The sequence below is a fragment of the Mirounga angustirostris genome, unplaced genomic scaffold (assembly GCF_029215605.1).
Source record: "Mirounga angustirostris isolate CCGP_5_RB_7025 unplaced genomic scaffold, mMirAng1.0.hap1 SCAF_10, whole genome shotgun sequence".
NCBI lineage: Eukaryota > Metazoa > Chordata > Mammalia > Carnivora > Phocidae > Mirounga > Mirounga angustirostris.
In genome coordinates, this window is record NW_026991718.1 from 72,111,749 (window position 1) to 72,136,953 (window position 25,205).

A 25,205-nucleotide genomic window follows, 5' to 3' on the forward strand; every position below is an offset into this window, starting at 1 on the left:
CAGAGGGGGGTCTTCTGGGAGATGACACAGCTAGCAATTTCAGGGAAGGGGAGGGGGTGAGCACCAGGGAGCAGGACAATGCAGTGCAACCTGCCTGGCACAAGGCTCTTTCCTGCTTTGGGCTACAGTGTCTGAGGGGATTTGAGCAAAGACTTTCAGCAGCTTCAACCTGGACAAGAGTGCCTAGTCTGGCCCAGGAAAAACCTGGAGCCCAGGTTGGGGACTGGGGTAGGAGACAGGATGCGTGGAGACGGTGGGTGAGTCGGGGGTGGGGTGAGGAGGTGGGGCAGGCCCTTCAGGAACTCAGCTTCCTCTTCCTCTTCTAGATTCCAAATGGAGCCAGGAAGAAGCGCCGGGCTCAGAAGGGCTGGGACTCAGGGACCCAGGTTCAAGCCCCAGCACGACCATTTACCAGGTGAGTGACTCTGGCAAATTCTAGAAGGTCTCGGAGCCTTAGTTTCCCTCCTGGGCTGAAAATAAAGTCTGACAGCGTTTTAAGATGAGCGGCCATCCCAGCGCCTGACCCAGATGCTCAATACTGACTTCCTTCTTACCCCTCTGAACTTGGGCTTCCTGAGCAGCGTCTTTCTGTCCTCACAGAGGACTGTCAAAAGGTTAAAATTAGCCTACGGATGTAAAAGGCCCCAGAAGCAGCAAGGAGCACACTCTGATTCAAATACCGTCACCAGCCCCAGGCATCACGGCCACTCGGCTGTGGGCTGTTGCCTCGGCAGCTGCCACCCGCCAGTGCCGCCCTCCACCCTGGCAACCCCAGGGATGATGACAGCCACTCACCCCATCTGGGAGAAGCTGTACAGCGTCTGCCACAGCCGCAGCATTTGTCTGCAGGTCACGAGGGCTTCCTCCGGGCCTTTCAGTACCTGCTCCAGCTTCACCTTGGTGAACATCAGGCTGCGGGGCGGGACAGAAGCAGTTAGCATGAGCCTGGCTTTCCTCCCAGGTCAGAACCCAAGGGATTCTGCCCCACCATTCTGCCGGTCCCCCTCATCCACTTGGCCTCCCGTCGCAGACCCTCCTGCCCCAGCCTCTGAAGCACTGCCAAGTGTGGCTACGAGTCTTCTTTGTTTGTTCTTCCTTCCCACACCCACAGTATGCACCGTCCTCAATGAACATGTAGCCATCCTTGTATTTGCACGCCCCACAGGGCCCCAATGGGCCCTGTATACCAGAGACAAACCCAAAAGGCAACTCTTAATCCAGGCAAGAAGCTAAGCAAGGAACTGGCAAAGAAATGTCCCCTAAGGGCAACACACAGTAAGTGCTCAATTAACATCTCCTCAGTTGAACTGCAGACTGTTTCCTGACCCTGGATACATGAGGACAGTCATGTGCTACTTTATCAAAGAATTCTTCACTGGATTTCCGAAAATAGCCAGCTCCCCTTATACGTGCAATAGGATTAAAGTGCCACCAGATCCTATCCGGTCACCATTGAGAACACAGTCGCTCTGTAAAGGGAGAGAGCAACCTCACAGTCTCTTTTAACCAGAAAACTGAGAGTCCTCTGAGGTCAGGATGGTGTGGGATGTGGGGATGTGGCCCCGATGGGGGCTGGGAGGAGAGGGAAGGGGCCGGCCCCCCCAGAAGGCAGGACCACAGGAGGGGGGCCGACTACTTCCTCTCTCTGCCCTGGACACAGGGAGACCATCAGAACACTGCTCATCAGAACCAGGGTGGGGGCCCTGGGCATCCTGCCGTGCCAGGTTTTGGCCCTTTAGTTGTCGGGGAGTACGGGGGCCCGGGGGAGGGAGGGTCAGTGCAGCTGGGGACACTCAGGAAATTCAAGGCAGTGGCGGTTTACTAACGGCTATGGAAGTCCTGCATTCTTTATACCGTGGGTCCTGCCAGGCGCACTGATGCACACCAGCTGCCTGGGCAGCAGTGAACTTGGCTGAGCCGCTGAGGCCCAAATAAGGCTGTGACTCTGGTTCTCACTGGGTGGTGAGCAGTGAGACCCTTTCATCCTGGCATCGCTGTTGGACAAACACACGTGACTGTCAGGCCCTGTACTTGATCGCTGCTTGGTGGTTCTGCTGGCCCATGTGAGGCTGGCACACAGGCCCTCACAGAGGCTGAGTCCTGCATCCACACAGCGCGCATCCTGTGATCTGAGGCTGCAGACACCGTACGGGGAGGCCAGCCTCCGATTGGGAGCTTTCCCCTCTGACCTTCTCCCTTACTCGGAACCCCACCCCCCACCCTCCAGCCTCACCTCTCCATGTTCATCCCCCCTCAAGTCTGACCTTAATTCCACCTTCCCAGATGCTCAGGACGCCTTGTGCCCTTCTTAAAACATCTGCTAATGAATTGCCCAGCTGGCCTACAAAGTCCTAAGGGTAGAAAGCATGGTCCCCACAGCGTGGACCTCACAGGCCTGGGCAGGAATGTGGTCTCTGCATCCTGGTGGGCAGCTGCTGGGGAAAACGGGCCCTGCCATCCCTACTCTCCCTTCCTGGATTCTCGAAGGGTCCCAACACTCTGTAAGTATTAGGAGCCTCTACTTTAGGAATCTGGAGTAGAAGACACAATTTCAGCCTTCAAGGTAACCACTGGTGCTAAAAATGACAAAAGTGCCCAGATAATCAGGTGATCACAGGTGGTAATCAGGTGGGTCAGATTCAATGCACGGAAGGTAGAGATAAGAGATCCTGCTGGGGCTGGTGTGTGATGAAAAGGAGGGTGGGGTGGGGCAGGGTTGGGAGTTGGGGGAGAGCGGTGAAGAGTTGGGAAGGGGCGGGGAACCAGACGCTGGAGCAGCTGCTGCTGAGGAGTGAAAACCCCTTCCTGCAGACACGGGGAATATCCAGGCTCAAGTCAAGTCAAGAACATCTAGGCAGGGCCTCTCAGGGCTGGGCTAGGCTGCTTCCTGGGACAGTTCCCGGGGCAGCCCAGCCCAGAAGCACTCCCCTGGCACTCCATGTCCCCCGACATGCCTCCTCTTCAGCTCCTCTCTGCTAGGCCCCTTCCCCCTCCTGCTCCCTGTGTCCCAGAGAGCCAGCATGAGCGGCAGACCCGACCACACCATGCACCTAGAAGTGGCTGCAAGCTGAGCTGGCAGTGACTTCTACCAACACAGGCTGTCATCCTCGCGGCTGCTGACATTCCATGACCATGAGTGACCCAGCGTGGACTTTCTCAACCAAAGCACATCCTTTCGGGGCTGCGGCAAGCGCTCCAACAGGCAGTCACCCTCTGGTCGGATCCTTTGCTCCCGGATCCTGGATCCTGGGAGGCTCCAGATTAGCTCCTGAGATTTCCTTAGTCTCACAGCTGAGCACTGCCAAGAGGGATCTTCCTCAACAAAGAAAGCTGCCCGGACTGTCCATGACATCAATCCAAATGCTTCTGTGCAGCGACCTTCCATTCCTGCCACTCCTCCCGATGCCCTTGGGCGCCCGGGTGCCACTCATATGGGTATTAGCAGCAACCTGAACTGGGGGACAGGCTCCTAGACTCATCTGTGCCCTGCTGCACGTCATCGCCCTTGCTGGGGACACACCCTTCCCCTCCAGCTCCTAAGCAGAGGTCACCCTCGGGCCTTCCGTATGTCCCCATGGGGGCTGTACACACACCCCTCCAGGATACTCTTCACTATGGCGGACTTGGTCATCTGCACACCTGCCGGCATGCCTCTAGTTCACCACTGGGCTCCCTCCCCTCCCCTCCCCTCCCCTCCTCTGTCGAAGTACAGGCTCCCTCTCTATCCTGTGTGCCGGGACGCACGGGGGGCCTGGTTCTTCCCACAATAGTACGACAAGGCTGGCCAAGCGCTGGTGGGCCACTGTGGCCGGTGGGCAACACTTCCCAGCCCACGCAACACACCGGAGCCTCACCGAACACGGTGCTTCCGGGCAGGGCTTCGGGGAAGCTGCTGGCCATGGGGGCCGGGGGATGCGGGGGGCAAGCCTGGGCTCCCCACCCCTTCAACCAGCCCAGCCCCTGGCAGGCCTGTTTCATATACCGAATGAATCTAAAACATCATTTGAAAAAAAGATTCTGAGACTTTAAAAAAACCCACTGTCTTAATTCAGTGGTTCTAGTCCTCCTCAGAGAAGCCCCAGCATGACCACCGCTGCCCTTCTCTGAATAGTCAGGAGTCTTTACTTGGCACTTAATTACATAATCTGTATCTCTAGATATTATCTATTTATGTACATTATCTATATACTCATCTTTTTGCCACATAGGCTTATGAGTCTAATCACGAAGATACATTCCTATCGAGCATTTTTAAATTCAGATAATCTAGAAACAGTCTGTGGCCAGTCCTGCCTACAGATGGGAAAAGCACCATCTATTCTGTCCTGTGTCCTGCCACGCATCCCCACCTGGATGGCAGGGACTCGTCGGCCAGGGCCCTGCTTCCCGCCACGTCAGGGTCCTCCCCGTCTCTCCAGGGCCCGGCACAGAGGTGAGCATGTGAGCAGTGTCTGCTTAGTTCTGTGAAGATGTGTGTTGGTACGATCATCTGGCCACATTCAGGGTCTCGCAATCCGTGTTAAATCTGATTTCTGACACCACCACTTCCCACTGCTGGGTCCTGCTTAGGAAGGAGGGGAGGAATCTGCTCGATGCCTCATCACTGCAGAGTGGGTTATGGTGTCTCACAATGAGCAAAGTGCTGGCTGAGTCCGTTCTTAGCTGTCTGGAAGCCAAGTCTTTCAGGGCCTGGGGAGGAGCAGGGGGAGTTCTGGGCAGGACGTGAAGGCGTCTGGCTCCTTAGGACTCGGGGTCTTCATCGAGGAGGACAGTCACCCGGGCAGAGCCAAAAGCACAACCAAGGAGTGTCCCTGAGACCGGAAGGCCTGGGATATGGGCCCCTATGGGCCCTCTCACAACCTGACAAGAGCCATTCTGGGAGAGGGACGGCCACACCACTGACCCTACATGGTGATGTCGTTCAGAGTGGATGCGCACTGGCCCAGAGTGAGAAACCCGAGCCAAAGTCCCAGCTCCACTGTCACCCAGCAGGGCATGTCACAGGTTCCAGTGAAATAGGAGTGATGTCTCCCACCAGATGAACTGCAATGACCTAAACACAGCCGCTGAGAAACGCACAGCTGCACTCAGTCCTCAAGCACAGGCCGGCCCTGAGGCTGGGGAAAGGGACTCCTGCTCCTGAACTGCAGGCCTAGCAGACCCGGCAGAGCGGTTTCTAGGCCTCGTGCCTTGGAAGGCTCTCAGAAAGCCCCCGACCTCTGGGGCCTGTTTGGCAAGGCAGGTGGTCCTCGTGGCTCCTGGGGCTGAAGAAGGGTGCAGTGGAGGGGGTGGATGCAGGCCCAGCCGACTAGGCCCAGGTGAAGCAGCCGTGGCCGTAACCCCCTCTTGTGGGCACTTTCCTGTTTGTTAAGCTGTGGAGGCCCGTGTGGAATAAACACCGAGGTCTTACAGGACTGAGGGCCCTTCCCACGCCTTGCATCCGAAGGCAGATGTGAAAGTGAGTGTTCTCTCTGGGGAAGAGGAAGGAGCAAGAGTCCATGTAAACACACCATGTGCTCTGTCCCGCCCCAGGGGGGAGGCTGCTAGGGCTACCGAAGGAGTCCTGGGTCCTGGATTCCACAGTTCCGTCCAATCGAAGTGGCAGTGCACCCTGGTCCTCGTAGGGAGGCCCAGTGAGGCCACAAGGCCACTCTCCAGGAGCTCACGCCCTCCCTAAGAATGCCACCAGAGCTTGGGTAGTCCACTCTGGCCACCTCATGCCCAGGTTCGGGGCTCCCTCAGCCACCGTCCCCACCACACACTCATCCACCGCGTGCTCTGGTCAAGGCGGGGACCTGCCACCTCCTGCGTCACCTGCACTGTCCAGCACCCTGGGGGCACAGGCAGGCACTCGGCCCACCTGAACAGGACCAGCCCCTGCTAGACCATGAAGCACCTCAGCCTTGCGGGGTCTTTCTGCCTCTGGGTCAGCCCTCCTCCTGGGGGGTAGGGAAGACGCAGACCAGCGAGGCCGGAGTCTCTGTGTGTTCCCACACAGCATCTTTGCCCATCTGCCCAGCCACTCGGGCCAGGGGCTGACGGAGGAAGTTCTTGGGGGATGTACGGTCTGCCTGGCATCTGCCGCCTCTTCCTCCTCCCTCGCGTCCTGGGCCCTGCCTGGCCCCTGGCCCTGGGGCAGGATCAGCCTGCTAATTATTTGTCAAAAGGATTAAGATTTGCAGCCATTCCCACCTGAGGCAAAGACAGATCATTTTTTCCCACTGCCATAAAGAGATATCTTAGGGTGCACATCCTCAAAACTGGGTGAACATGAGCCCTTCCAAAAAAAAAAATATTTGTGAAAAAGAATTATTTAGTAAATAGGGGATATTTTTGGGAAGATGGCTGGAGCTAAGCAAGCACTGTCTGGGGGTCACAGGTCATCTTGTCCATTTCCCCCTTTCCAGGAGCCTCGGATCATTCTCTCCTGCGTTCCCTCCCTGGCTGCCCCCCACAGCACCCAGCTCCTGGTGCTAGGGGAGTATGTGAGGAGCAGAGGCGGCTGCAGGGAAGGGCCTGGGCTGTGTGGGGCGCAAGCACAATGGGTCCACATTTTCCCTTTCCTCTTCCTGGAAACGGCTCCCTATAAAATCACGCAGCACAGGGGCACCTGGGTGGCTCAGTCGTTAAGCGGCTGCCTTCGGCTCAGGTCATGATCCTGGGGTCCTGGGATCGAGGCCCGCATTGGGCTCCCTGCTCTGCGGGAAGCCTGCTTCTCCCTCTCCCACTCCCCCTGCTTGTGTTCCCTCTCTCGTTGTGTCTCTCTCTGTCAAATAAATAAATGAAACCTTAAAAAAAAAAAAATCACGCAGCACATGCAGTAAACGCCCGAGCGCAGCCACCTCCGGCCCGTGGCTCACTCCCCAGCAAACGGGACCTGGTGCTGAAACAGCCGTGGGCACCGGACAAAAGCAGGTACACACCCAGGCCCCGGCACCGTCCGGTCACGGCACCACCCAGGAAGGCCTGCTGGGAGGACTAAGGGCAACAGAGCCCTAGAAAGGCAGCCCTGGCGCACAGCCACCCTACAAGCCAGGTCTCCCCAGCCCACGCCATCACTGCGAGTCTTCCCTAGCAGACCCTGTGTCCGGCGGGGACCCCGTCTTTCTTACCTTTGCATCCCCAGCGACGGACCTAACGTCACTCAACAAATGTTGAATAACAGAAGGAGTTTGAGCCACGAGGGCTCACGGAGGCCTGGGGAGCTGCGGGAGAAGTCCAAGGAAGAGAGGCTGCAGTGTCCCGTGGAACTGTCCGTTCTTCCTGGTCCCACCAGCCCCATGCGTCTGGCTCCTGGGCATCCTGGGAGCCCCCACGGTGGGGGAGGGGATGGCGACAGGTGTGGCAAATGCACCCAAGGGGGAATTATCTCTTTAAAGGACAGTAATTAGTAATTCCGCCTGATGGCTGTGCCGTGCTGTTCTAATGAAGAGTTTTATTTTTACAGAAAACACATAATTGAGTGAAAAAGCAGGCTATTCTTTGAGTCGGGCGGCCACGCCTCTGTAAAGTCTAATTTCCCAGGGCCGGGAGGCCAGAGCCTGCACACCGCATGGAGAAACACAAGGGGTGGGCCCCATCCTCCGCGCCCCGCGTCCGACTCGGAGCTGAGAAGCAGGCTCCGCGTCGGATGACCCAAGTTCAAACCCCGGTTTCCCCTTCTTCTAGCCATGGGGCCTCCAGGGCAAGTCCTTTTACCTTCTCAGAACTTTAGTTTTGTATCCGTAAAATGGGAATGACAGTATCTGTACACCCAGGGGTGGGGGTCGGGGTGGGGGTGGGGCTCTTCTGTGGGAAAAAAATGTGCAGAAAGGCCTAGCAGGGGGCTCGCACTTCATAAAGTGCCCAATCCAGGTTTGCCCCACTTGCCATCATTTACCCAGGCCTGATCGTGTACAGCTGCTTACTTATGCCCTCCTGTGTAAAGTGGGAGTAACGGGGGGCGGTTGCTCTTCCTCCCCGGGTCCCTGAGGAGAGGAGGACTTAAAGCTTGAGGGGTCCAGAGTAGTGCCTGCCACCAAGAGCAAGCACTGGGCGTACTGCTCTCTTATTATCATCAAAGCTCATGGGGTTCAAGCTTCTCAGGGCTGTTCAGCCTGCCTGCCACCTGGCTTGGGTTCTAGCCCCCGCTCTCTGCCCTGTACCAGCTGTCTGGCCTTGAGATACCATCTAGCTTTTAGCTTTCCCAGTTTTTTCAAGTAGGAGGGCTGTAAAGAGCAGAAAATAAACACACCCAAGCAAGAAAACAGGGTAAGTGGAGTGAAGGCTGTAAGATGCCAACATCTGTGTGGGGTCCCTCCTTCCCCCCAGAGCAACGAACTAAACCACTCCCACGGTCTACCCGTCGGAGGGTCTACTGGGGTGCGCTGGGCGTCCAGCCGTGGGGCCCCCGCAGGGAGGAGGCGGGGGCAGGGTGTAGGCCACGGTCTCTGCTCCAAAGGGGAAGTTCAAACAGTGTATCTAAGGCAATCAGGAAACAAACCAGAAGAGAATCCAGTGCTCAATTGAGTAGTTCAGGTTTCAGTTTGACCAACCGGGATGAGGGGTGGGAGGCTTCTAGGCAAAGTGGAACGGGTGGGCTGGCCCAGCAGGGGTGACAGCTTGGAGCCGGTGCAGACGCCCCACCCCTAGTATGGGATGGGGGCAAGGAAGGAGCAGGCCACCCCCTCACCCCCATTCAGGCTGGAGTCATCTGGCTCCAACACCTGGCTCTACCCAGTGGCCCAGGAAGCCAGGCAGGTGCAGGGCGATACGCGTCGCACACACTCCTCCAAATTCCACGCCTTTGGGAGACTCCACCAGGGAAAATAACTGGTTAAACTCACACACATGCTCTTTGAGGGTCTTATTTTAAAGTGACTCTAACAGGTGACCTCCCTGAAAGGCAGAAGGCCAGAGTGAAGCCCAGCTTTCTCACCTTCCTAGAGACTAACCCCCAACATGGAAGCGACCCTGACGGCGGCTCTTGGCCCTAAAAACCAATGATTTCCCCTTGGGTCTGGAGCTTTAACTGACCTATGTTCCCTCATCTTTTGAGGCTCACACTGATCCACCACCTCTTAATGAATTCATTCAAAATGAACTAACTTTGAAGTATGAAACATCAACAGCCAGCGAGCTTCTGCTTCCAGAAATGAGCCCCTCCTTGCTTCAAAGGCCCTGCCCCGCCTGGAGAACAGCCTCAGGGCATTTCTGAGAGCAAGCCTGCACCTAAGCACGCCTGTGGCCGGCTGGATGGCTAGGCATTCTTATCTGTGCTGACCCACGGCTGACCCAGCAGGCCTCCAGGCCCTGCTTCCTTCAGCTGCTGCCTACCTCAGTTATCTCCAGCTGACTCTCCAAACACAAACGCAGGATCTTGACAGATAAGAATACAAACCCTGCAGAGCCTTTCCATGACCATTCAGGAACATCCAGAGAGAAGGTCTAGGTAGAAGAAAGGTAGGGTCCCAGCCTGGTGTAAATCACTGAGAAGCAAACACCCTGGTCTTGATCTGTAACCTCTGCCCACTGAGCAGAACCCTGGGGGACCCAAAGACCACCCACTGCAGAGGGGAGGCCAGCCGGGCCTCATGGGCAAGAATGCCCTCTCTCCCTGGGGCGGAAAGGCTTTGTCTTGGGGCTGGGCCGCAGTGCCTGCCTCCCGCAAATGTTGTAGGCTGGGAGATGAGGGAGTGAGGATCAGGAAACAAAGAGCTAAAATCACTTCAAAACAAATTAAGAATAACTTTGGGAAAAAAAACAAAAACAAAAAACACTGCAAATAATACCTTCCTTTCCTTCTCTTCCTGAAACCAAACAAGCTGGGTCATCGACCCTCCTGTCTGAGCATAAGCAGACTGGCAGGGGGAGACCGAGGCCCCCGACTGTAGTGTCCCACGGAGCAAGATCACAGGAGGCTCCACAGAACAACAGCAAAGGGAAATGCTGAATGTCAAACCAGCTTAGCTGATGAGGAACTGACCTTTGGGGAAGAAAGCGTTGGTGCCAGTCATTCTGCCGGGCTTAGCACTTCCCTCAGCCCCAGGGCCTGCAAGTTTAACCCCTGGCTCCTGTCCTCACGGTGGGGGGGCTGTTCGAGCCAGACATGTGTAACGAATCTGGCAAAGTGATAAACAATGTTTGTGCTAATACCTTCGATTCCAGCCCCCTCACTGGAGTGTGGGTGTTGGTATTTTAAGTGTCTTTTTGATCTACTACAAGTCCTTAATAAGAGCCATCCAATAAACACACTGGGTTTAAGTCAGAAATGTTAACACAGTCCCGGGACGCCAATCCTTCTGCCTAGTGGAAGGCACCAACAGAAATAACCTGAGAAAAAGGTGAGGCAGGCCAGGTAGATCAGAGACGTGCCCTTGAGGCCAGTTAGCCTCAGCCAGAACCAGCCAAGGTCTGGCCCCAGCTCAGCCTAGTTATCAGCTCGAACATTTTCCAAAACAGCCTAGGTTTCCTGGGGGAGATGGCTGTGCGACAGTCTGTTTACACACGGCGAGTTCCAGCTTGCAGAGAGGGCCGTATTATTCCTGCGCTGGGGGCTCTGACACACCATCCCCTAGGATCTCCCAAGTCCCACGGGACCTGGGCTGGGCCGGGCGGAAACTCCCGCAAGGGCCTAATGGGACCCCCAGGGTGGGGCGGGAGGAGGTGGTCTTGCCAGTTGCCTCCGCTGCCACCCGCCAGTCTACCCATGGTCTGGGTTTTTCAAAACCAGTCTGGCCGGCTGCCAGGTCTGGGTGGGGGCGGTGACTGACAGACTGGTTACTGGAAAGCTCCCATCATGAAGCCTAGGAATTTTGTTTGGTTACCATGGTGACCTTCACTACAAGCGCACTGACTAAAGCACAAGGAATCTGTTACCTAAAACCAGGGCCCCTGGAGCCCCAGCTTCAGAAGCCATGCTTATCAGTGGCCTGTTCCCCTTGACCCCATACCCCTGCCCCCCCCGCCCAGCCGCCCCGAGCCTCCCAGCCGCGTTCTGTGGCCAGGACTAGCACAGGCAGCCGGGAGCTCACACAGGACGAGACCACGCACATTCCGGCCCACCGGGCCTGGCTTGGACACCGGCTCTAAATAGGGAGTTTGCTGCCCCCCTGAGGCCCCCTGCAGGCCGGCCAGGGACGGCCCGGCCAGCACATGTGTCCAGGACTTGGTGGGAAGCCCTCAGGATCTCAGGACGCTGCACAACGTGTCTGGTTGCCCCCGTGCCAAGTTCACACTGTCCCCGCGGGGCCGTCGGTCTCTGCCTCATCACGTTTCTGCCTTTTAAACCCAAGCTCCGTTAACTAAAGGTCATCCCGCAGCACGCAAATCAAGATCCTCTTTGCTTTGCTTTCTAATCCCTGAATTCAGGGGGATTTTCAGAAATTCAGCTCCACAAGGGCTGGGTTTTTCTCCAGCAGTGTTCAGCCTGCCTGGCAGAACGGTGGCCTCCTGTGCAGCTGAGGAGCTCCCACACCTGTCACGGGGCTTGCCGCCTCTGCCCGCGCCTCCCGGGCCTGGCACGAACGGCGCCCTCCCCCAGCTCTGCGCCCACTACGCAGCCCGCCCTCGGGTCCCACGCGGCTGGTGCGCTGCCTTCCAGACCCCTCCACGCTGCTGCCCTCGAACACGCTTCTAAACCCACCGCCAGACCTTCTTTTGTCTGGGTCTCGCCACAGGCCTTGGAGGCAGAGGCAGGTAGGGCAGATGTCAGGGTGTGGCATTTGGGCAAGCTGCTGGAGGTGGCACAGGTGAGAGACAGCACGACCGGGAGGGCAGGAGCCCCACTGTGACCCTCACATGGGGAGAAGCTCACATGGAAAGGGCTCCATTCCGCCCACTGGCCGCCCCCCCCGGGCCCCGTGCCAGACCCCCTCCTCCCTCGACACTGGCCTTTCAGCCTCTTCCTTCACTAAGACAGCCGCTGGGAGCCAACGCACGACAAGAGCCTCTGAAAAGCCTCAGCCCCTCAGAGCAGCCTTCAGGGCCAGGGCGGGGCAGGGGGGGGGGCTCCCGGTGGCATACAGACCTCGGGCTCTCACATGGAGACCTCGCTGGGGACACGGAGGCCAGGCTGAAGGGAGATGGATTTTGTTTTGTTTTGCGGCCATGGTGTTTACTGGCCCGGCTGGTGACCTATCTGCTGTGGCAACAGCTGGAGCCTCACGCCGCTTGTTCTGGCGCGGGGAGCAGCTAGAGAAGCAGGGCGCAGTCTCCGTAGAAGAGCAATGACATTTTTCAGTGATCCCTGGCCAGTAACGGGCTCAGTGACATTTCCTGCTAATCCACACGTTTCTGTACTCTGCCGTCCCATCTGTGGGGAATCAGTCGTGCCTTATTCGCAAAGAGCCGTGGTCATGCTCTATGGTCACTCTGACAGAGCTGTGGTCAGTGGATTTTCCACACCCCCTCCCAACCTCCTGTATATATGTATTGTTTTTAAGGGTTGATTTTTTTTTTTTTTTTTTTTTTTTAAAGATAGCAGAAGGGGCGCCTGGGTGGCTCAGTCATTAAGCGTCTGCCTTCGGCTCAGGTCATGATCCCAGGGTCCTGGGATCAAGCCCCACATCGGGCTTGCTGCTCAGCGGGAAGCCTGCTTCTCCCTCTCCCACTCCCCCTGCTTGTGTTCCCTCTCTCGCTGTCTCTCTCTCTGTCAAATAAATAAAATCTTTAAAAAAAATAAAATAAAATAAAGATAGCAGAAATGTATTGTCTCACAGTTTAGGAGGCCAGTCGCGCCCTTATTTTTTTTAGTTAGTTCTGTAGCCTTTTAGGCCTGGCTTCAATCAGGACAGGGGTCCTCATGGCCCTGGAGGGGAGGGGCTCACGGGGGCTTCGAGATAAAGAATCTGCCACTGCTTCTCTATCCCTACTGTCCCCACATGGGCAGACTTTGCAGAGTGAGGCACTACGGAGAATGGGATGCTCTGGTCCCCTTTCTGCAGTGACACAAAACAGAAGAACCCTAGGGCTGGGACTCAAACTCTTTCCCTCCTTGGGCTTGGACCTCAGAGAGGTCTCCCTGCTGCCAGCCCCATGGCCCGAGCTCCTGATGCCCTAGCAGTGACCTTGTGGTGTCTGGATGGGGCAGCTCTGTTCTCATGCAGAACCTGCCCCTTCAGAAGGCTCCTGCTAGCAGAAATAGGGACACAGGTGACACAGAGGGGCACAGTTATCCTACAAATTGACCACGAACACAGTCTGCACTGGGGAGGGGCTTGTCACCTGTTTTGGGTTTAGGGTTCCATAGAGCATCTGGTGAAAGCCATCTCCCTGGACCCAGGCACATAGGCACAACTCTTAGGGTTCAGGTCTAGGCATTCTTGGAAGCCCAGAAGCCCACCCATGGGCCTCACGAGGGGGAGTCACCAACCTTGGCAAGGACCACCTCTCCCCACCCCCCACGAAGACACTTTCAGCAAGTGAAGCATCTCCTTGTGAAGGAGTCGGCCCCTGAGTGAGGTGGGGGCAGGAGGGAGGGAGCACCCTTGAGGGGAAGGGCACACACACTACCGACAAGGGGGAGGAAGACTGGGGAGAAGGGGGCTTCCTCACCCAGCCCAGGAGCCCAGGAGGCACCTCCCCTGAGGTGGGCTGGGGGTTGAGGGAGAGCCAGAGCGCTGCTCTCCAGACCCAACACTCCTCCCTTCCCCACAAGCTGTGGGCTGCAAGCAGACTTTGAAAAAGTGCCGTTAGCCTCCCCACATCAGGCCAGGGGACGTGATTCTGCCAGCAGAAAGCATTCGGCCCAAAATTAGGAAGAGACACTGCAGCAAGATGCCAGACGCTGGAATGGGAGGCTCCTTGCTGGGACTGGGGGCCCGAGGAAGGGCCAGGTGGGCAGCATGAGAATCCCCTGCCCCATTTCCATCAGGACAGCTCTGTTCCCCTCTGCTCCCAGATAGTCTCCACTGGCAGGTGACATTGCACTTGGGAAAAGGACTGGCTGGTCAAACAACATCTGATGGCAGGCCCAGCCTCTCTTTCTTGGGACACACACTCTGACCTGGGGCAGGGCCAGAACCCCTCCCCACTCTAGGAGTCTAAGATTTTCCTCTGCACAGTTTTTGTTTCCATCAAAGCCTAACTGACAATAGAGTAAACACACACACACACGTGTGCGTCCACACACACACGTGCGTCCACACACACGTGCACACGCATGGCTGGCAGCAGTGGGTCAGACTCTGCCTGACAGTCATGAGAGTGGAGCTTGGGAAAAAGCGAGGTAACTGGTACTGGGAGAGGAGGACCTTTGTCCTGTGTATATTTTCACTAGAAGTAAAAAAATAAATAAATAAATAAACTTCTACACAGTAGGTGTTGCTGTATTGTGCTTGGGATTAATGAGACAAGGGAACTCATCTCTTGTCCACACACACTATTTTATGTTTTAGTATTCCCTAAACTACATGCCTTTACAAGGGAACTGATTTCAATTTTAGTAATCTCCCAAATGCAGGGCTGAGGCCAAGAGTCGGGGCCATCTCCTGAATGTAAATGGGCTCTGTCGAGTTGGCCATGCATCAGCTCTGCTTACACCTGGCTGTGGGCACCTGAGCCCCACCTGAGACAGGACGGCAGAGGACAGGAAGGGTCAGGAGTCAGGGTGCTGTGGGCAGAGGCTCAGTGTGGACTAGGTGAAGCAGGGCTGACCTGCAGGGGGAACGCCGCCCTTGGCTTTATTCACTGGGGCCTGCTCTTCAGTGGGGCACACTGGGAAGCTTATCATAAGGGCTCTCTGCTGCTCCCAAAACACCCTTCTTAGCCTTGGTGAGGACAAAGTCATCCTGTAAGGTCTGCAGGCAAAGCTACCCATGGCATCCTCTGAAGGAGCCAACGGCACAGGAAAGCCAGCTCTGTCCCCGATGAGCTAGGGACGGACAGAGGCAGATGCCCAGGCTCTGCACATGAAGGGAGGAACCTCCTTGGGCTGGGATAATTGCAGCTTCCCTTTATCACCTAACACGGCTGTGGGGCCCACCAATTTCCCCTGATGCTTTGTGAGCCCCCCTCCAGGGAGCCAGCACCATGCTTCTTTCTGCTCTCTGAAGCAAGACAGCCCCTGGCTGGCTCTAAATAGCCCTTCTTCAGGCCCGAAGGGGGAATATGGTGGGAATGGGGGTGCTCAGGGTCCCCTCATCCTGGGCTCACAGGGATCAGAGAAACAAGGTCTATTATACCCAGTGTCACATACCTTGGGGGAAGAGGGCAGAAATCCAAAGATGACAACCCTCCTCATTCCCTCCTGCAGAGCAACGCACCCTCCTGCCTCATCTGGCCCAGCACAGCTCTTGTTCCCCAGTGTCCTGGTTGGGTGGCAGTGGGTCCTCCATGTAATAGGTGGAGGCAGGAAAGTCTCATCCTGCCACACCCACCATGGCCTGGGCCAAATGCAGCGTGAACCCTGCTCTAAAGAGAGGGGCATCTAGGCAGTGGGGCCTGGTGGGGGGGATGTGGAGTTGCTGAGGATGGAGGGAGAGGCCAGGACTGCTCTGGAAGGAGAGAACCCCTTTCCCCCAATGCCCGTGGCCTGCTTGGAGGAAGGGAGATGGCTCACCTGGCCTCCGCCAGCCCAGCCAGCGTTAGAAGCTCATCCTTGGCTGGCTGTGCCAGGGTTACGATTAAGTTACACAAGTTAGTGTCCCCATGTGGCTCAGATGCAGAGCCCAGGGCGGGGTGGAAGCAGCTCGAGCATGTGCACTTGAACACAGTCTCCTCTGTGGTCCACGTAGCCCCCGTGGGGCCCGCAGCTGCTGCACAGAGCTCGCCACTCCCCGCCGGCACCTCCTGGCACTCAACGCCAGAGCCCTTCTCTGACCCCACGGGGCCTTGCCCCACCTTGCCCCTCCAGCCAGGGGGTGTGCATGCAGTAGGCACTTAATCAGTGTGTGGCAGGGTGGGGGTGTGCAAGGGCACCCGTCTGCAGCAGGCCAGCCCCCAGCCCCCAGCCCCCAGCCGTGTCCACAGGAAACTCACTTGAAGTTCTCAGGATACTCCGTGATGGCCATGTTGACCACGTCCAGGGCATGCTGGTAATGCTTCTGGGCCGAGAAGAGGAGCGCCAGCAGGTGGAGAGCGTTGGCATCATCCCGGCACACTTTCAGGGCCTCCTGCAGCTGCTCCATGGCGCTGGAGATCTGCCCGAGAAGACTGCCAGCTTAGTGACCTTCTCCAAGGCCCAACCTTCCCCCCCAGGATCCTGGGGGGCGGGGCTGGTGCTCTGACGAGAAAACACAGCCCTAAGTACCACGGTGAGAGGGATCTGCTGTCCCAAGTCAGGCTCGGGCAGCCAGCTGCTGCTCGGGGGTAAAGAGGAGCAGGTTTATGGTGCAGCACAGAGGATCTGGGTGGATGCGGGGCTCTATGGAGGCCACCCAGGTCCCTGTGTGCAGGCCTAGAGGTGGTCTCTCCTCCGCACCTGTGCATGTAGGGATGGAGGCTGACACACAAACGCCTCTTCCGACCCAGAGGCCCACCGTGGCCAGAGCTTCGGCTCTGGGGTCAGGTGGGGGCATGGATGCCAGACCTGCCACTCCCTAGCTGGAGCCTTCAGGTGATCTCTCTGAGCTGCAGTTCTTAGCTACAACATGAGGAGGACGGTCCTGTCTGTGCCAGTGGCCGCGAGGGCAAGATGACGTAAGAGAACGTTCTGCACAGTCCTGCACGTGTGTGAGACATGCCTGTCCCTCCTCAAGCCCCCAGAGCCCAGGCAGCCGTGGAGCAGTAAGACGCTCCCTTCTCATCCTGAGGGCTGTGTTCTCTCATGCCCTTGGGGCTGGAGACTTCCTCGGCTCCTGCAACTCTCTCCACATGGGGGCCCTATCCTGCCAGGAACCTCGGGAGTCTTTTCTAGAAAGTCTTGCTCCTTACCACACCTCAGACAGGGGCCGCCCGTGCTCCCCGAGGGGGCCTATGGTGCAGGCCAGCTGGGGCCTTCGGTCCCTGGCCCGCTCTCCCCCCAGCCTCTGCGCACGCGGTGAGGCCTAGTGCCAGGCCCGGACTCCGCCCACGGGAACCTCCTTTTATGGAAAGTTCAAGGAAAGGGAAGGAAGCCAGGTTACCGTGGCCACTGGTTCAGCTTGCCCGTGATTCTGCAGGGTGAAGCCCATTATCCTGGGCCGAGTATCCAAACTCACAGCTGTCATTACTCAGCTGTCACGTGCTCTGAGCAGGATAGGCTGGCAGCTATCAGACTCAGGTGGGCCAGGTCTAGCTGAGAGCCCATGCAAGGGTCCTCAGCTCCCTGGGGCTCCCAAGATCTGGGGTCCCCCAGGAAACTGAGTGCCAGGCTCCACTGGCCTGGCCCCGCCATCTCTCTGGGAGGACAGACACCATTCATCAGAGGTGGCTGAATAATTCAAGATTTTAAAAAATGTATCACCGAAGGTTTATCATGAAGTTGATTGGCAAGAGAAGGACCGATGCTTTTATAGAGGGCTAAAAATAAAGTGCTCTCAGGTATTTGCGCCTGTGTTCTTTGGAACACCAGAGCAGAGTGATGTTCTTTGGGGAGAGTGGCGGAGAGGTTCCAAGGGCCTCACCCCGGACCTGGAAGTCAGGAGCCCCATGGGGAAAGCTTGGTGGAAGGTGAGGACATAAATGCTTCCTGCGGTCACTCAGCAACTTCTCAGGAGACCGAACTCTTCAAGGGGGCCTGAGGGCAGAGAATAATCCCTTCCTGTGTGCCCACCATGGGCTTTACCATATTTTCTGACTCAATCCTTACTGGGTCCCTCGGAGGTGCAGTACGAAGGTGCTCACTCAACAGACAAGAAAACAGGGACTCAGAGAGGTCAAGTCCCTTGCAAAGGGTCACGTAGCTGAGCAAAGCAGGAGCAGCTCCACAGCCCTCAGGGACCTGGGAGTTAGGAAATGTGACAACCCACCTGGCGGATGAGGGCCAGCTGCAGGGAGACATAGAGGATGACTTGGGGGTCACCGGGCGCCAGCTGCTGGGCTCTGTATGGGGAGAGGGAGTGACAGGTCAGTGAGCAAGGACTGAGCACCTGCTGTGTGACGTGGGCCTCCAGCTTGCCAGCCCTCTGCTGGGTGCTGCAGGGCGATATGTCGGGGGTTCTCAGAGGGTGCCCGGCGGGGGAGGACGGTGGCAGCAGCCCGTGGGCGGCAGGCTCCAGGAGAGCTGGCTGAGGCCCTGTGGTGGCCTTGTACAGAGCCTGGAGCCTGACCTCCCCACCCTAAGACAGAAGGGAACACTCCTGCAGGTTGAGGGACTGGGAATGGCCTCTCTGGGAGAGAAGCCTTGGGAATGAAGTGCTGGCTCTTGGTAGCTCAGCGGGGACTGGCCCGGATGGGACTCTGTTACCTCCCTGGGTTCAGGAACAACCTGCCCCAGAGAGGGGTTGGATGTGCTAATATGTTCCCATAAAGATGGCACAAGGAGTCTAGGGCAGGCCCCAAGCCAGCAGCTTCCATAGCAGTATTCGGGGGGAGTAAGACCCACAGGGCTCAGAGGGCAGAGCCCTGCGTTGGGCCAGAGGAGCGGGCGGAAGGATGCTCAGGTGGGGCCCAAGGCTATGGAGGAGGCAGGGGCTTAGCAAGGATGGGTCTGAGGGAGGGAGGGAGGGCCACCACAGGGGAGGGGCTTCTCTGGCATCCCTTCCCTCCTTCCCTCCAGGACCCTGGCTGCCAGGAAATCTCTGTGAGGACTGGTGTGGGGGGTCCTCACAGGCCTCAAGTCAGAGAGGGGCTGGCAGGAGGCAAACACCAATTTTGAGCCCCTGCTATACTTAAGGCACATATGCAAGGTGCTTTTCTAGCTTTGTCTCACAGAATTCTCACAACAATCATGGGCTCTGATTCCCACGTTAGAGTCCTGAGCTCCAGAGGGGAGGGGCTGAGCCTGGGGGCACCCTACCATCACCGAAGGCTCAGCCTGCCCACCCAACCCCAAAGGCCTGTCCCTGCTTCCCGCGGGAGCTCTCAGAGCCCTGGTTTCCTGTCAATAAAATGGGGCCAGAAACCTTCATTCTGCCTCCAGCAGAGGGTTCAGGAAGATAAAGCGCGTGAATGTGCCACCCGGTGCCTCTGCTGGGCCGGGGCCCCGCCTCACCTCTCCAGGGTCTGCAACGCTTTCCGGTGCAACTCATCTTGCTTGGATTTCAGAGTCGCTGCAGGAGACAAGACGGAGCCGGAGCCATGAGGGCTTGCTGAAGGGCTGCGGACCCAGCCCTGCCCCATCCCGGGGACACAAGCTCTGCAGGGAGAGGCCCGATGAGGGCCCTATCTGGCAAATGCTTGCACTCAAGCAGCTCTGGACTACTGCCGCCCACCACCCTCATCACTGGGGGAGGGTGTGGGGTGTCTGCTTGGCCCCAGCTTCCCAGCATGTGTCTTGGCACACCAGCTCCTTCCATTCCTTTGCCTTCTTTGCTACCTGAGCCTTGAGAGAGGCTCCATGGGCTGATGCCTGCCTCCTTGGGCTTACTTACCCACAGGCCTCCTCTTTTTTAACCATTTTTACAATTTTTCAGTGTTAAATTTTAAGGGCAGGCATTTGAAGCCTTAGCTGCACACGGAACCACCTGGTAAGTTTTAAAATGACTGTCACCCAGGTCCCAGCCCAGCCCTGGTCAGATTACTCTTCCAGGTTTAGTCTGCACGGGACCCCATCGCTCCCCTGCCTGCAAGCACACAGAAGTAGGTGGGCTGCCTCAGTGCTGGGGGGCCACGCGGCTGAGCTGGCAGGCTTCGGGAAAGGATGCCAGGCTCAGGGCAGGAAGAGTGGAATCCAGCCTCCAAGTACAAGTATAAATTAAACCAACTGTGTACCCAGCACTGTGCCATGTGTCAAGGGAAGTTTAAAAGGCCCCAGAAGGACACAGCAGTGCTGAGGGTAAGAGCAAAACAGGATAAAGACACTGTGGGACCCAGGCGGGCAGCATATTACAGACTGCGAGCACACAGGAATTCCAGAGGAGGGGATCAGCTCTGCTGAGGGGCTGGGGCTGGGCCTTGAAGGGTGCGTCCATGAAGAGGGCATGTGTGAGAGTGATGAAGGCTGGGTAAAAGAGTGGAAATGGGACTGAGGGGTGTGTGAGTGTGTGTACTCACTGGAGATGTGCCAGGCGAGGGGGGGTGGGCACTGGTGGGACGAGATACCCGAGAGGCCACCGGGAAGCCTAAGCCCCCCAAGCAGAGGCTCCAGACCCTGGCACTCACCGTCAGTGGCCTGCAAGCTGTATGTGAGGCCCAGTGCCAGGTAGCCCTTGGCAAGGAACTCCCCGGCTTCCTCCCCGAGGTCGATCACCACCATGGCAAAGCGCTCTGCCTCCTCCAGCTGCAAAGAGGAGAGGCGCAGGTCACTGGGAGGGCTTTCCTGGCCTCGGCATGCAGGCCGCTCAGTCACCAGCCTGGGACACTCAGGACTGCAATTCCTCATGTGTGGGCAGCGTGACCAGAGGCCAGGTGGCTTGTCTGAGACACACCGCCACTAAGTGGAAGAAATCAGGCTGTTTCCTCTGTCAGTGACTCCCTGGACCTCTTCCCTGCAACCCAAGGGCCTGGGCTCAGCATCACAGGGAAAAGCTTCCCTCTCCCGAGACAGCCTAGCTCCCTAGAGCTTACTCTGCCACGAGCAGGGACCCAGGGCCAGGCCAGTCTGTGACAGCTCCTTTCACCATCTGGCTTCTGTCTGCGCCTGCCCTGTGCAGCAGAGAGAGGGAAGCCAGGGCCAGGGGACAGGCAGAGCCCTGGGCCTGGGTCTTGGGGACACCGCCAACCCTGCAGAATGGGTGGGCTGCCACTCTGGCTCTGTCTGTGAGCTCGCGCCCGGACACGGGGAGCTCATACGTCTCAGGGGAAAAAGGCCCGAGGTTGTTTTTGTCCTGGGAGCAGGAAGAACTGCTCCAGTTGGAAAGGGACCAACCGATGCAGGTCACGTGGGCACACGCCATCACACGTGTCACGTGACACGAAGAGGCGCACGCACAAGGCAGTCCTCGCGAGCCGTCTGGGGCACCCACAGCGGTCAGGCTGGCCAGGGAGGCGGGAAACAGCTGGGGGGTCTCCGCCGCGCCCACGCACGGCCCACAGGCCTCTAAGGGCCCAGGAACGTCGTTCGTCCCTGTGCCTGTGTACTGACATCAGTGCCACCGAGAACCAAGACTGGCATCACCCCACAGCTAGGGGGCCGAAAGCCCCACTGCCACCCAGACGTCACAGTCACGGCCCCCTGTGTGGGGCATCTTGCCCCCGGCAGAGGCCCATCAAGGAGCTACATTCAACCGGGGAGTGAGATTCAGACCCAAGTCGGCTTCTGGCATTCACGCCAGGGTGGCTCCTGCCCCGCTCTTGTCCTTGCCACCCCATCCTGGCAGGAGAGGGGCAGCTCTGCGCATCTTGTGGCCTGACCACTGGCCACAGCCAGGGCGCCGGTGGCCCCTCCATCCCTGGAATGCGGAGCTGAGACCCTGAGACAGAGACCATCAGCGGAGGGGAGTTGGGTAAGCCTGCCCTCTGTGCACAGCCAGGGGAAGCTCCATGCAGGAAAAGGGCTCAAGGAGCGGAGATCCCACTGTGCCCGGAAGGGAAGCAATAGAACCCAAACACAAGGAAGCAGAGCATGTGAGCTGACAGCCCAGACAGAGATGGCGGGGGCGGGGGGGGGGGGGGGGGCTGAATCCCTCTGAGGCCTGTCCTCCATCCCTGCCTAAGCCCGCCTGATGCATGCTGACCAGGGCAGTGCTCCAGCCCCCTCATGGCGGTGCTCCGGCTGCTGGCCTGGGCAGCGGGCCACCTCCGGGTTGGGGGGCTGGTCACTGAGAGGAGTAGGGAGTCTAAGGACCTAAGCTCTGACACCATCAGGCCCCAGGACTCAAGGTTTGGGGGAGGCCGTAGCTCAGGAAACCCCTCTGCTGCCTGCTGCCCAGCTTCGGCCGGCCAGGCGGGCCCACGGCTGTAGCGGCTAAGATCCGTGTCCTGCAGCACCTGGCCCAGCGGGCCCTGGGGCAGTGGGGGTGGTTGGGGGGGCCTGGGGGCCTACAGTCAGAGCCAGGTGGAGAGAAAAGCACTGAAAGATGAGCTCCCAGACACAGGCTCTGGTCCTCACCCAGCACCTGACAGCTGTGGAGCCTGGAACAAATCACTTAGTTTCTGTGCCCCAAAGGTCCTCTTCTGCAAAATGGAGACTTGGACCCCTCCCCCTCCAACTGCTCCTCAGCACAGACCTCCACCAAGGCTTCTGCAGCAGCAGGCTCTGTGATGGGCCCAACTGGGGAGCCCCGATGACAAGGGAGGGGGATGCCCGGGTGAGTTCGAATGTAATCCCCGCAGGCTGACCCCATACGACAGGGTGGCTCTTAATTAAGGCTCCACTGTGTGATGTTAGCATGGGGCTAGCGGAGCTCCAAGAGAAGGACAATCATGTGGCTGTGGTTGTCCAAGGAAGACTAAGACTCATGGCAGAGGGGGGACAGGAGTCACCACGAAAAGGGTTAAGTGAGCAAACTGCACCTCCCCCACCCAGTATCCCATTGCTGATGCAGCTCATCTCATACACTGTCTTTAGGCATCGTTACACCCCATTCAAACAGGAGCAGGCTGGTTTATAAACCACCAAGTACAAGTTATAGAACCTAGAAACCTATTGCATCCATGTGTATACAGTCTTCCCATGACCATGTCCTTCCACTCAGCAAACGCCAGCTTCTATCTCTTGTAACTCATGTAGGGAAGGTGCTGGGAATAAAGCTCAACAGTTACTGGCAAACAGGGAAAAGTCACTCTCCAGTTCATACACATCATATTCTGGGTTAGTAGAGCTCACCATACTTTAGCTTTGAAAGTGCAAATAGGGGCGCCTGGGTGGCTCAGTTGGTTGAGTGTCCGACTCTTGGTTTCAGCTCAGGTCATGATCTCCAGGTCATGGAATCAAGCCCCACATTGGGTTCTGTTCTGGGTGTGGGGCCTGCTTGGGATTCTCTAACCTCCCTCTCCCTCTGCCCCTACCCGCCCCCCTCTCTCCCTCTCTCTAAAAAGTGAAAACAGGGGCACCCTGAGTGGCTCAGTCAGCTGAGCATCCGACTCTTGGTTTTGGTTCAGGTCATGATCTCAGGGTTATAGGATCAAGCCCCACACTGGGCTCCATGCTCAGCCGGGAGTCTTCATGAAGATTTTCTCCCGCTGCCCCTCCCCCCCCACTTGTGCACTCTCTCTCTCAAATAAATACATCTTAAAAAAAAAGGTGCAACCATACACCCTTAGCTTGTCCAACCTGTGGCCCACTCTGACCCCCAGGTCAAGAGCCTTCCTCGGCCAGTACTTGCCAGCCTTGTCCATGTAGTTTAAGCACAGTGTCAGCATCTGTCTCAAATCAAACTCATAAAGCTTGAATGTACCGTGCTCACTTCGGCAGCGCATACACAAAGCGTGAATGTACCATTTTCCTACATAGCCAACACTATTTTGGTTTCTATTACCTACTACAAAGCAGGCTTTTTGCATGTGAAGTCACTGCAGGGATAATGAAGGAAAAAAATGATCAATTCTTGTAAGTATGACAATATACACTATGATAACGTATGGTATTAATATACATGGGTGCTCTAACTGGCCAGTGAAAGGAAAAAAAATGGTATCAGAGCAAAAAAACCAAAAAAACAACAAAAACAAAAAAACAAAATCAAAAACAAGAAAAAACCCAAAACAAAAACAAACTCAAAATTTACATTTATTTTAAATATATCTTAAAACTTTGTGCATGTATATATTGTATATACTATATATACACACACACACAAATACATACACACACAATGCACCGTTCCCCTTCATCTAAGACACAGGTGGCAATCCTAAAGCCCTTGAGAATGTGGCTTTGTCATTTTTGTTCTGAAGTACTAAAAGCCCACCCAAGTCCAGAATCAGTTCCACACTTATGAATAAGCTCTCCACGCAGACAGCAGGGCAGCCTGGAGGCTAAGAACACAGGCACTGGGGCCAGACTCCCTGAGCGCAAATCCTGGTTTGGCTACTTACTAACTGTGTGACCTTGGGCAAGTCCCCTCGCTTTGCTGTGCTTCAGTTCCCTCTTCTGTAAAATGGTGCAACAAGTGTCTGCCTCACAGACAGACATCAGTTGCTGGGAGGACTGAATGAGATAAGACACAGTGAATGCTCAGAGCAGTGTTTGAATAAATGTAAGCCATTATGATTAGTTATTTGATTTCTATCTGTCATTGGTTGAATCTTCCAGAAAAGGAGACTCTACACAAGGATCAGCCCTGTGCAGTCCCCTGTGCCAGCTGTGCAGACTCTCGGACTCTCTACCCATGGTCCAGGACACACATATACCCACTAACCTACTCTTTGTCACAGTACTCACCCCCGCTGTGGGTAACATACTCGGATATTTCTGTTCTATTCTCCGATAGCCTATTTCAAATTTTTTTTTTTTTAAGATTTTATTTATTTATTTGACAGAGAGAGACACAGCGAGAGAGGGAACACAAGCAGGGGGAGTGGGAGAGGGAGAAGCAGGCTTCCCACGGAGCAGGGAGCCCGATGCGGGGCTTGATCCCACATGACCTGAGCCGAAGGCAGACGCTTAACGACTGAGCCACCCAGGCGCCCCTCAATTTTTTCTTAAGGAAGAATTCTAGGGGCGCCTGGGTGGCTCAGTTGGTTAAGTGTCCGACTCTTGATTTCAGCTCTGGTCATCAACTCAGGATCCTGAGATCGAGCCCCCAGTTGGGCTCTGTGCTCAGCCAGGCTCTGTGCCCATCGTGGAGCCTGCTTGAGATCCTCTCTCTCCCTTTGCCCCTCCCCCCTTCTCGCACACGCTCTAAATAAATAAAAATAAAATCTTTAAAGAGAAAAAAGAAAGAGTTCTACTTCACAACCCACTAACAGGTCTCAACTTCCAATGTGAAAGGACAGCTCTAATCCAGTGGCTGACTGAGTTGCCCGGCGCCCACCCGTCTCCAGCCACCCCCGTCATCTTTCTCTCTGGGACTACCTCACTTGGCCTTTCCAATCTCCAGTCACTTCCTCTGATGGCCTTGAAAGTCAACAGGTGGTGGCTCTGAGGTTGGGGCTGCTGTTTCTACAAGATTAGCTCAGGTTACAGTGCTGAGCCCTCCTTGCTCATCAAAACACCTCCAAGGTGACGGGTTATTTATTTATTTTTATTTTTTAAAGATTTTATTTATTTGACAGAGAGAGAGACAGTGAGAGAGGGAACACAAGCAGGGGGAGTGGGAGAGGGA

General features: G+C 56.6%; 1 protein-coding gene across 2 annotated transcripts in view; it reads right to left on the reverse strand.

Annotated features, from left to right (window-relative positions):
- TTC7A (tetratricopeptide repeat domain 7A) overlaps nt 1-25,205 on the reverse strand; it is a 117,054-nt gene that overhangs the window by 26,089 nt on the left and 65,760 nt on the right. For both annotated transcript variants that reach the window (XM_045885050.3, XM_045885053.3), the window contains exons 12-16: nt 20,161-20,278; nt 19,052-19,109; nt 17,868-17,940; nt 15,958-16,118; nt 796-912 (exon numbers count right to left, since the gene is read on the reverse strand). In XM_045885050.3, the coding sequence (XP_045741006.1) occupies nt 796-912; nt 15,958-16,118; nt 17,868-17,940; nt 19,052-19,109; nt 20,161-20,278 (527 nt within the window). The remainder of the gene's footprint in view (nt 1-795; nt 913-15,957; nt 16,119-17,867; nt 17,941-19,051; nt 19,110-20,160; nt 20,279-25,205) is intronic.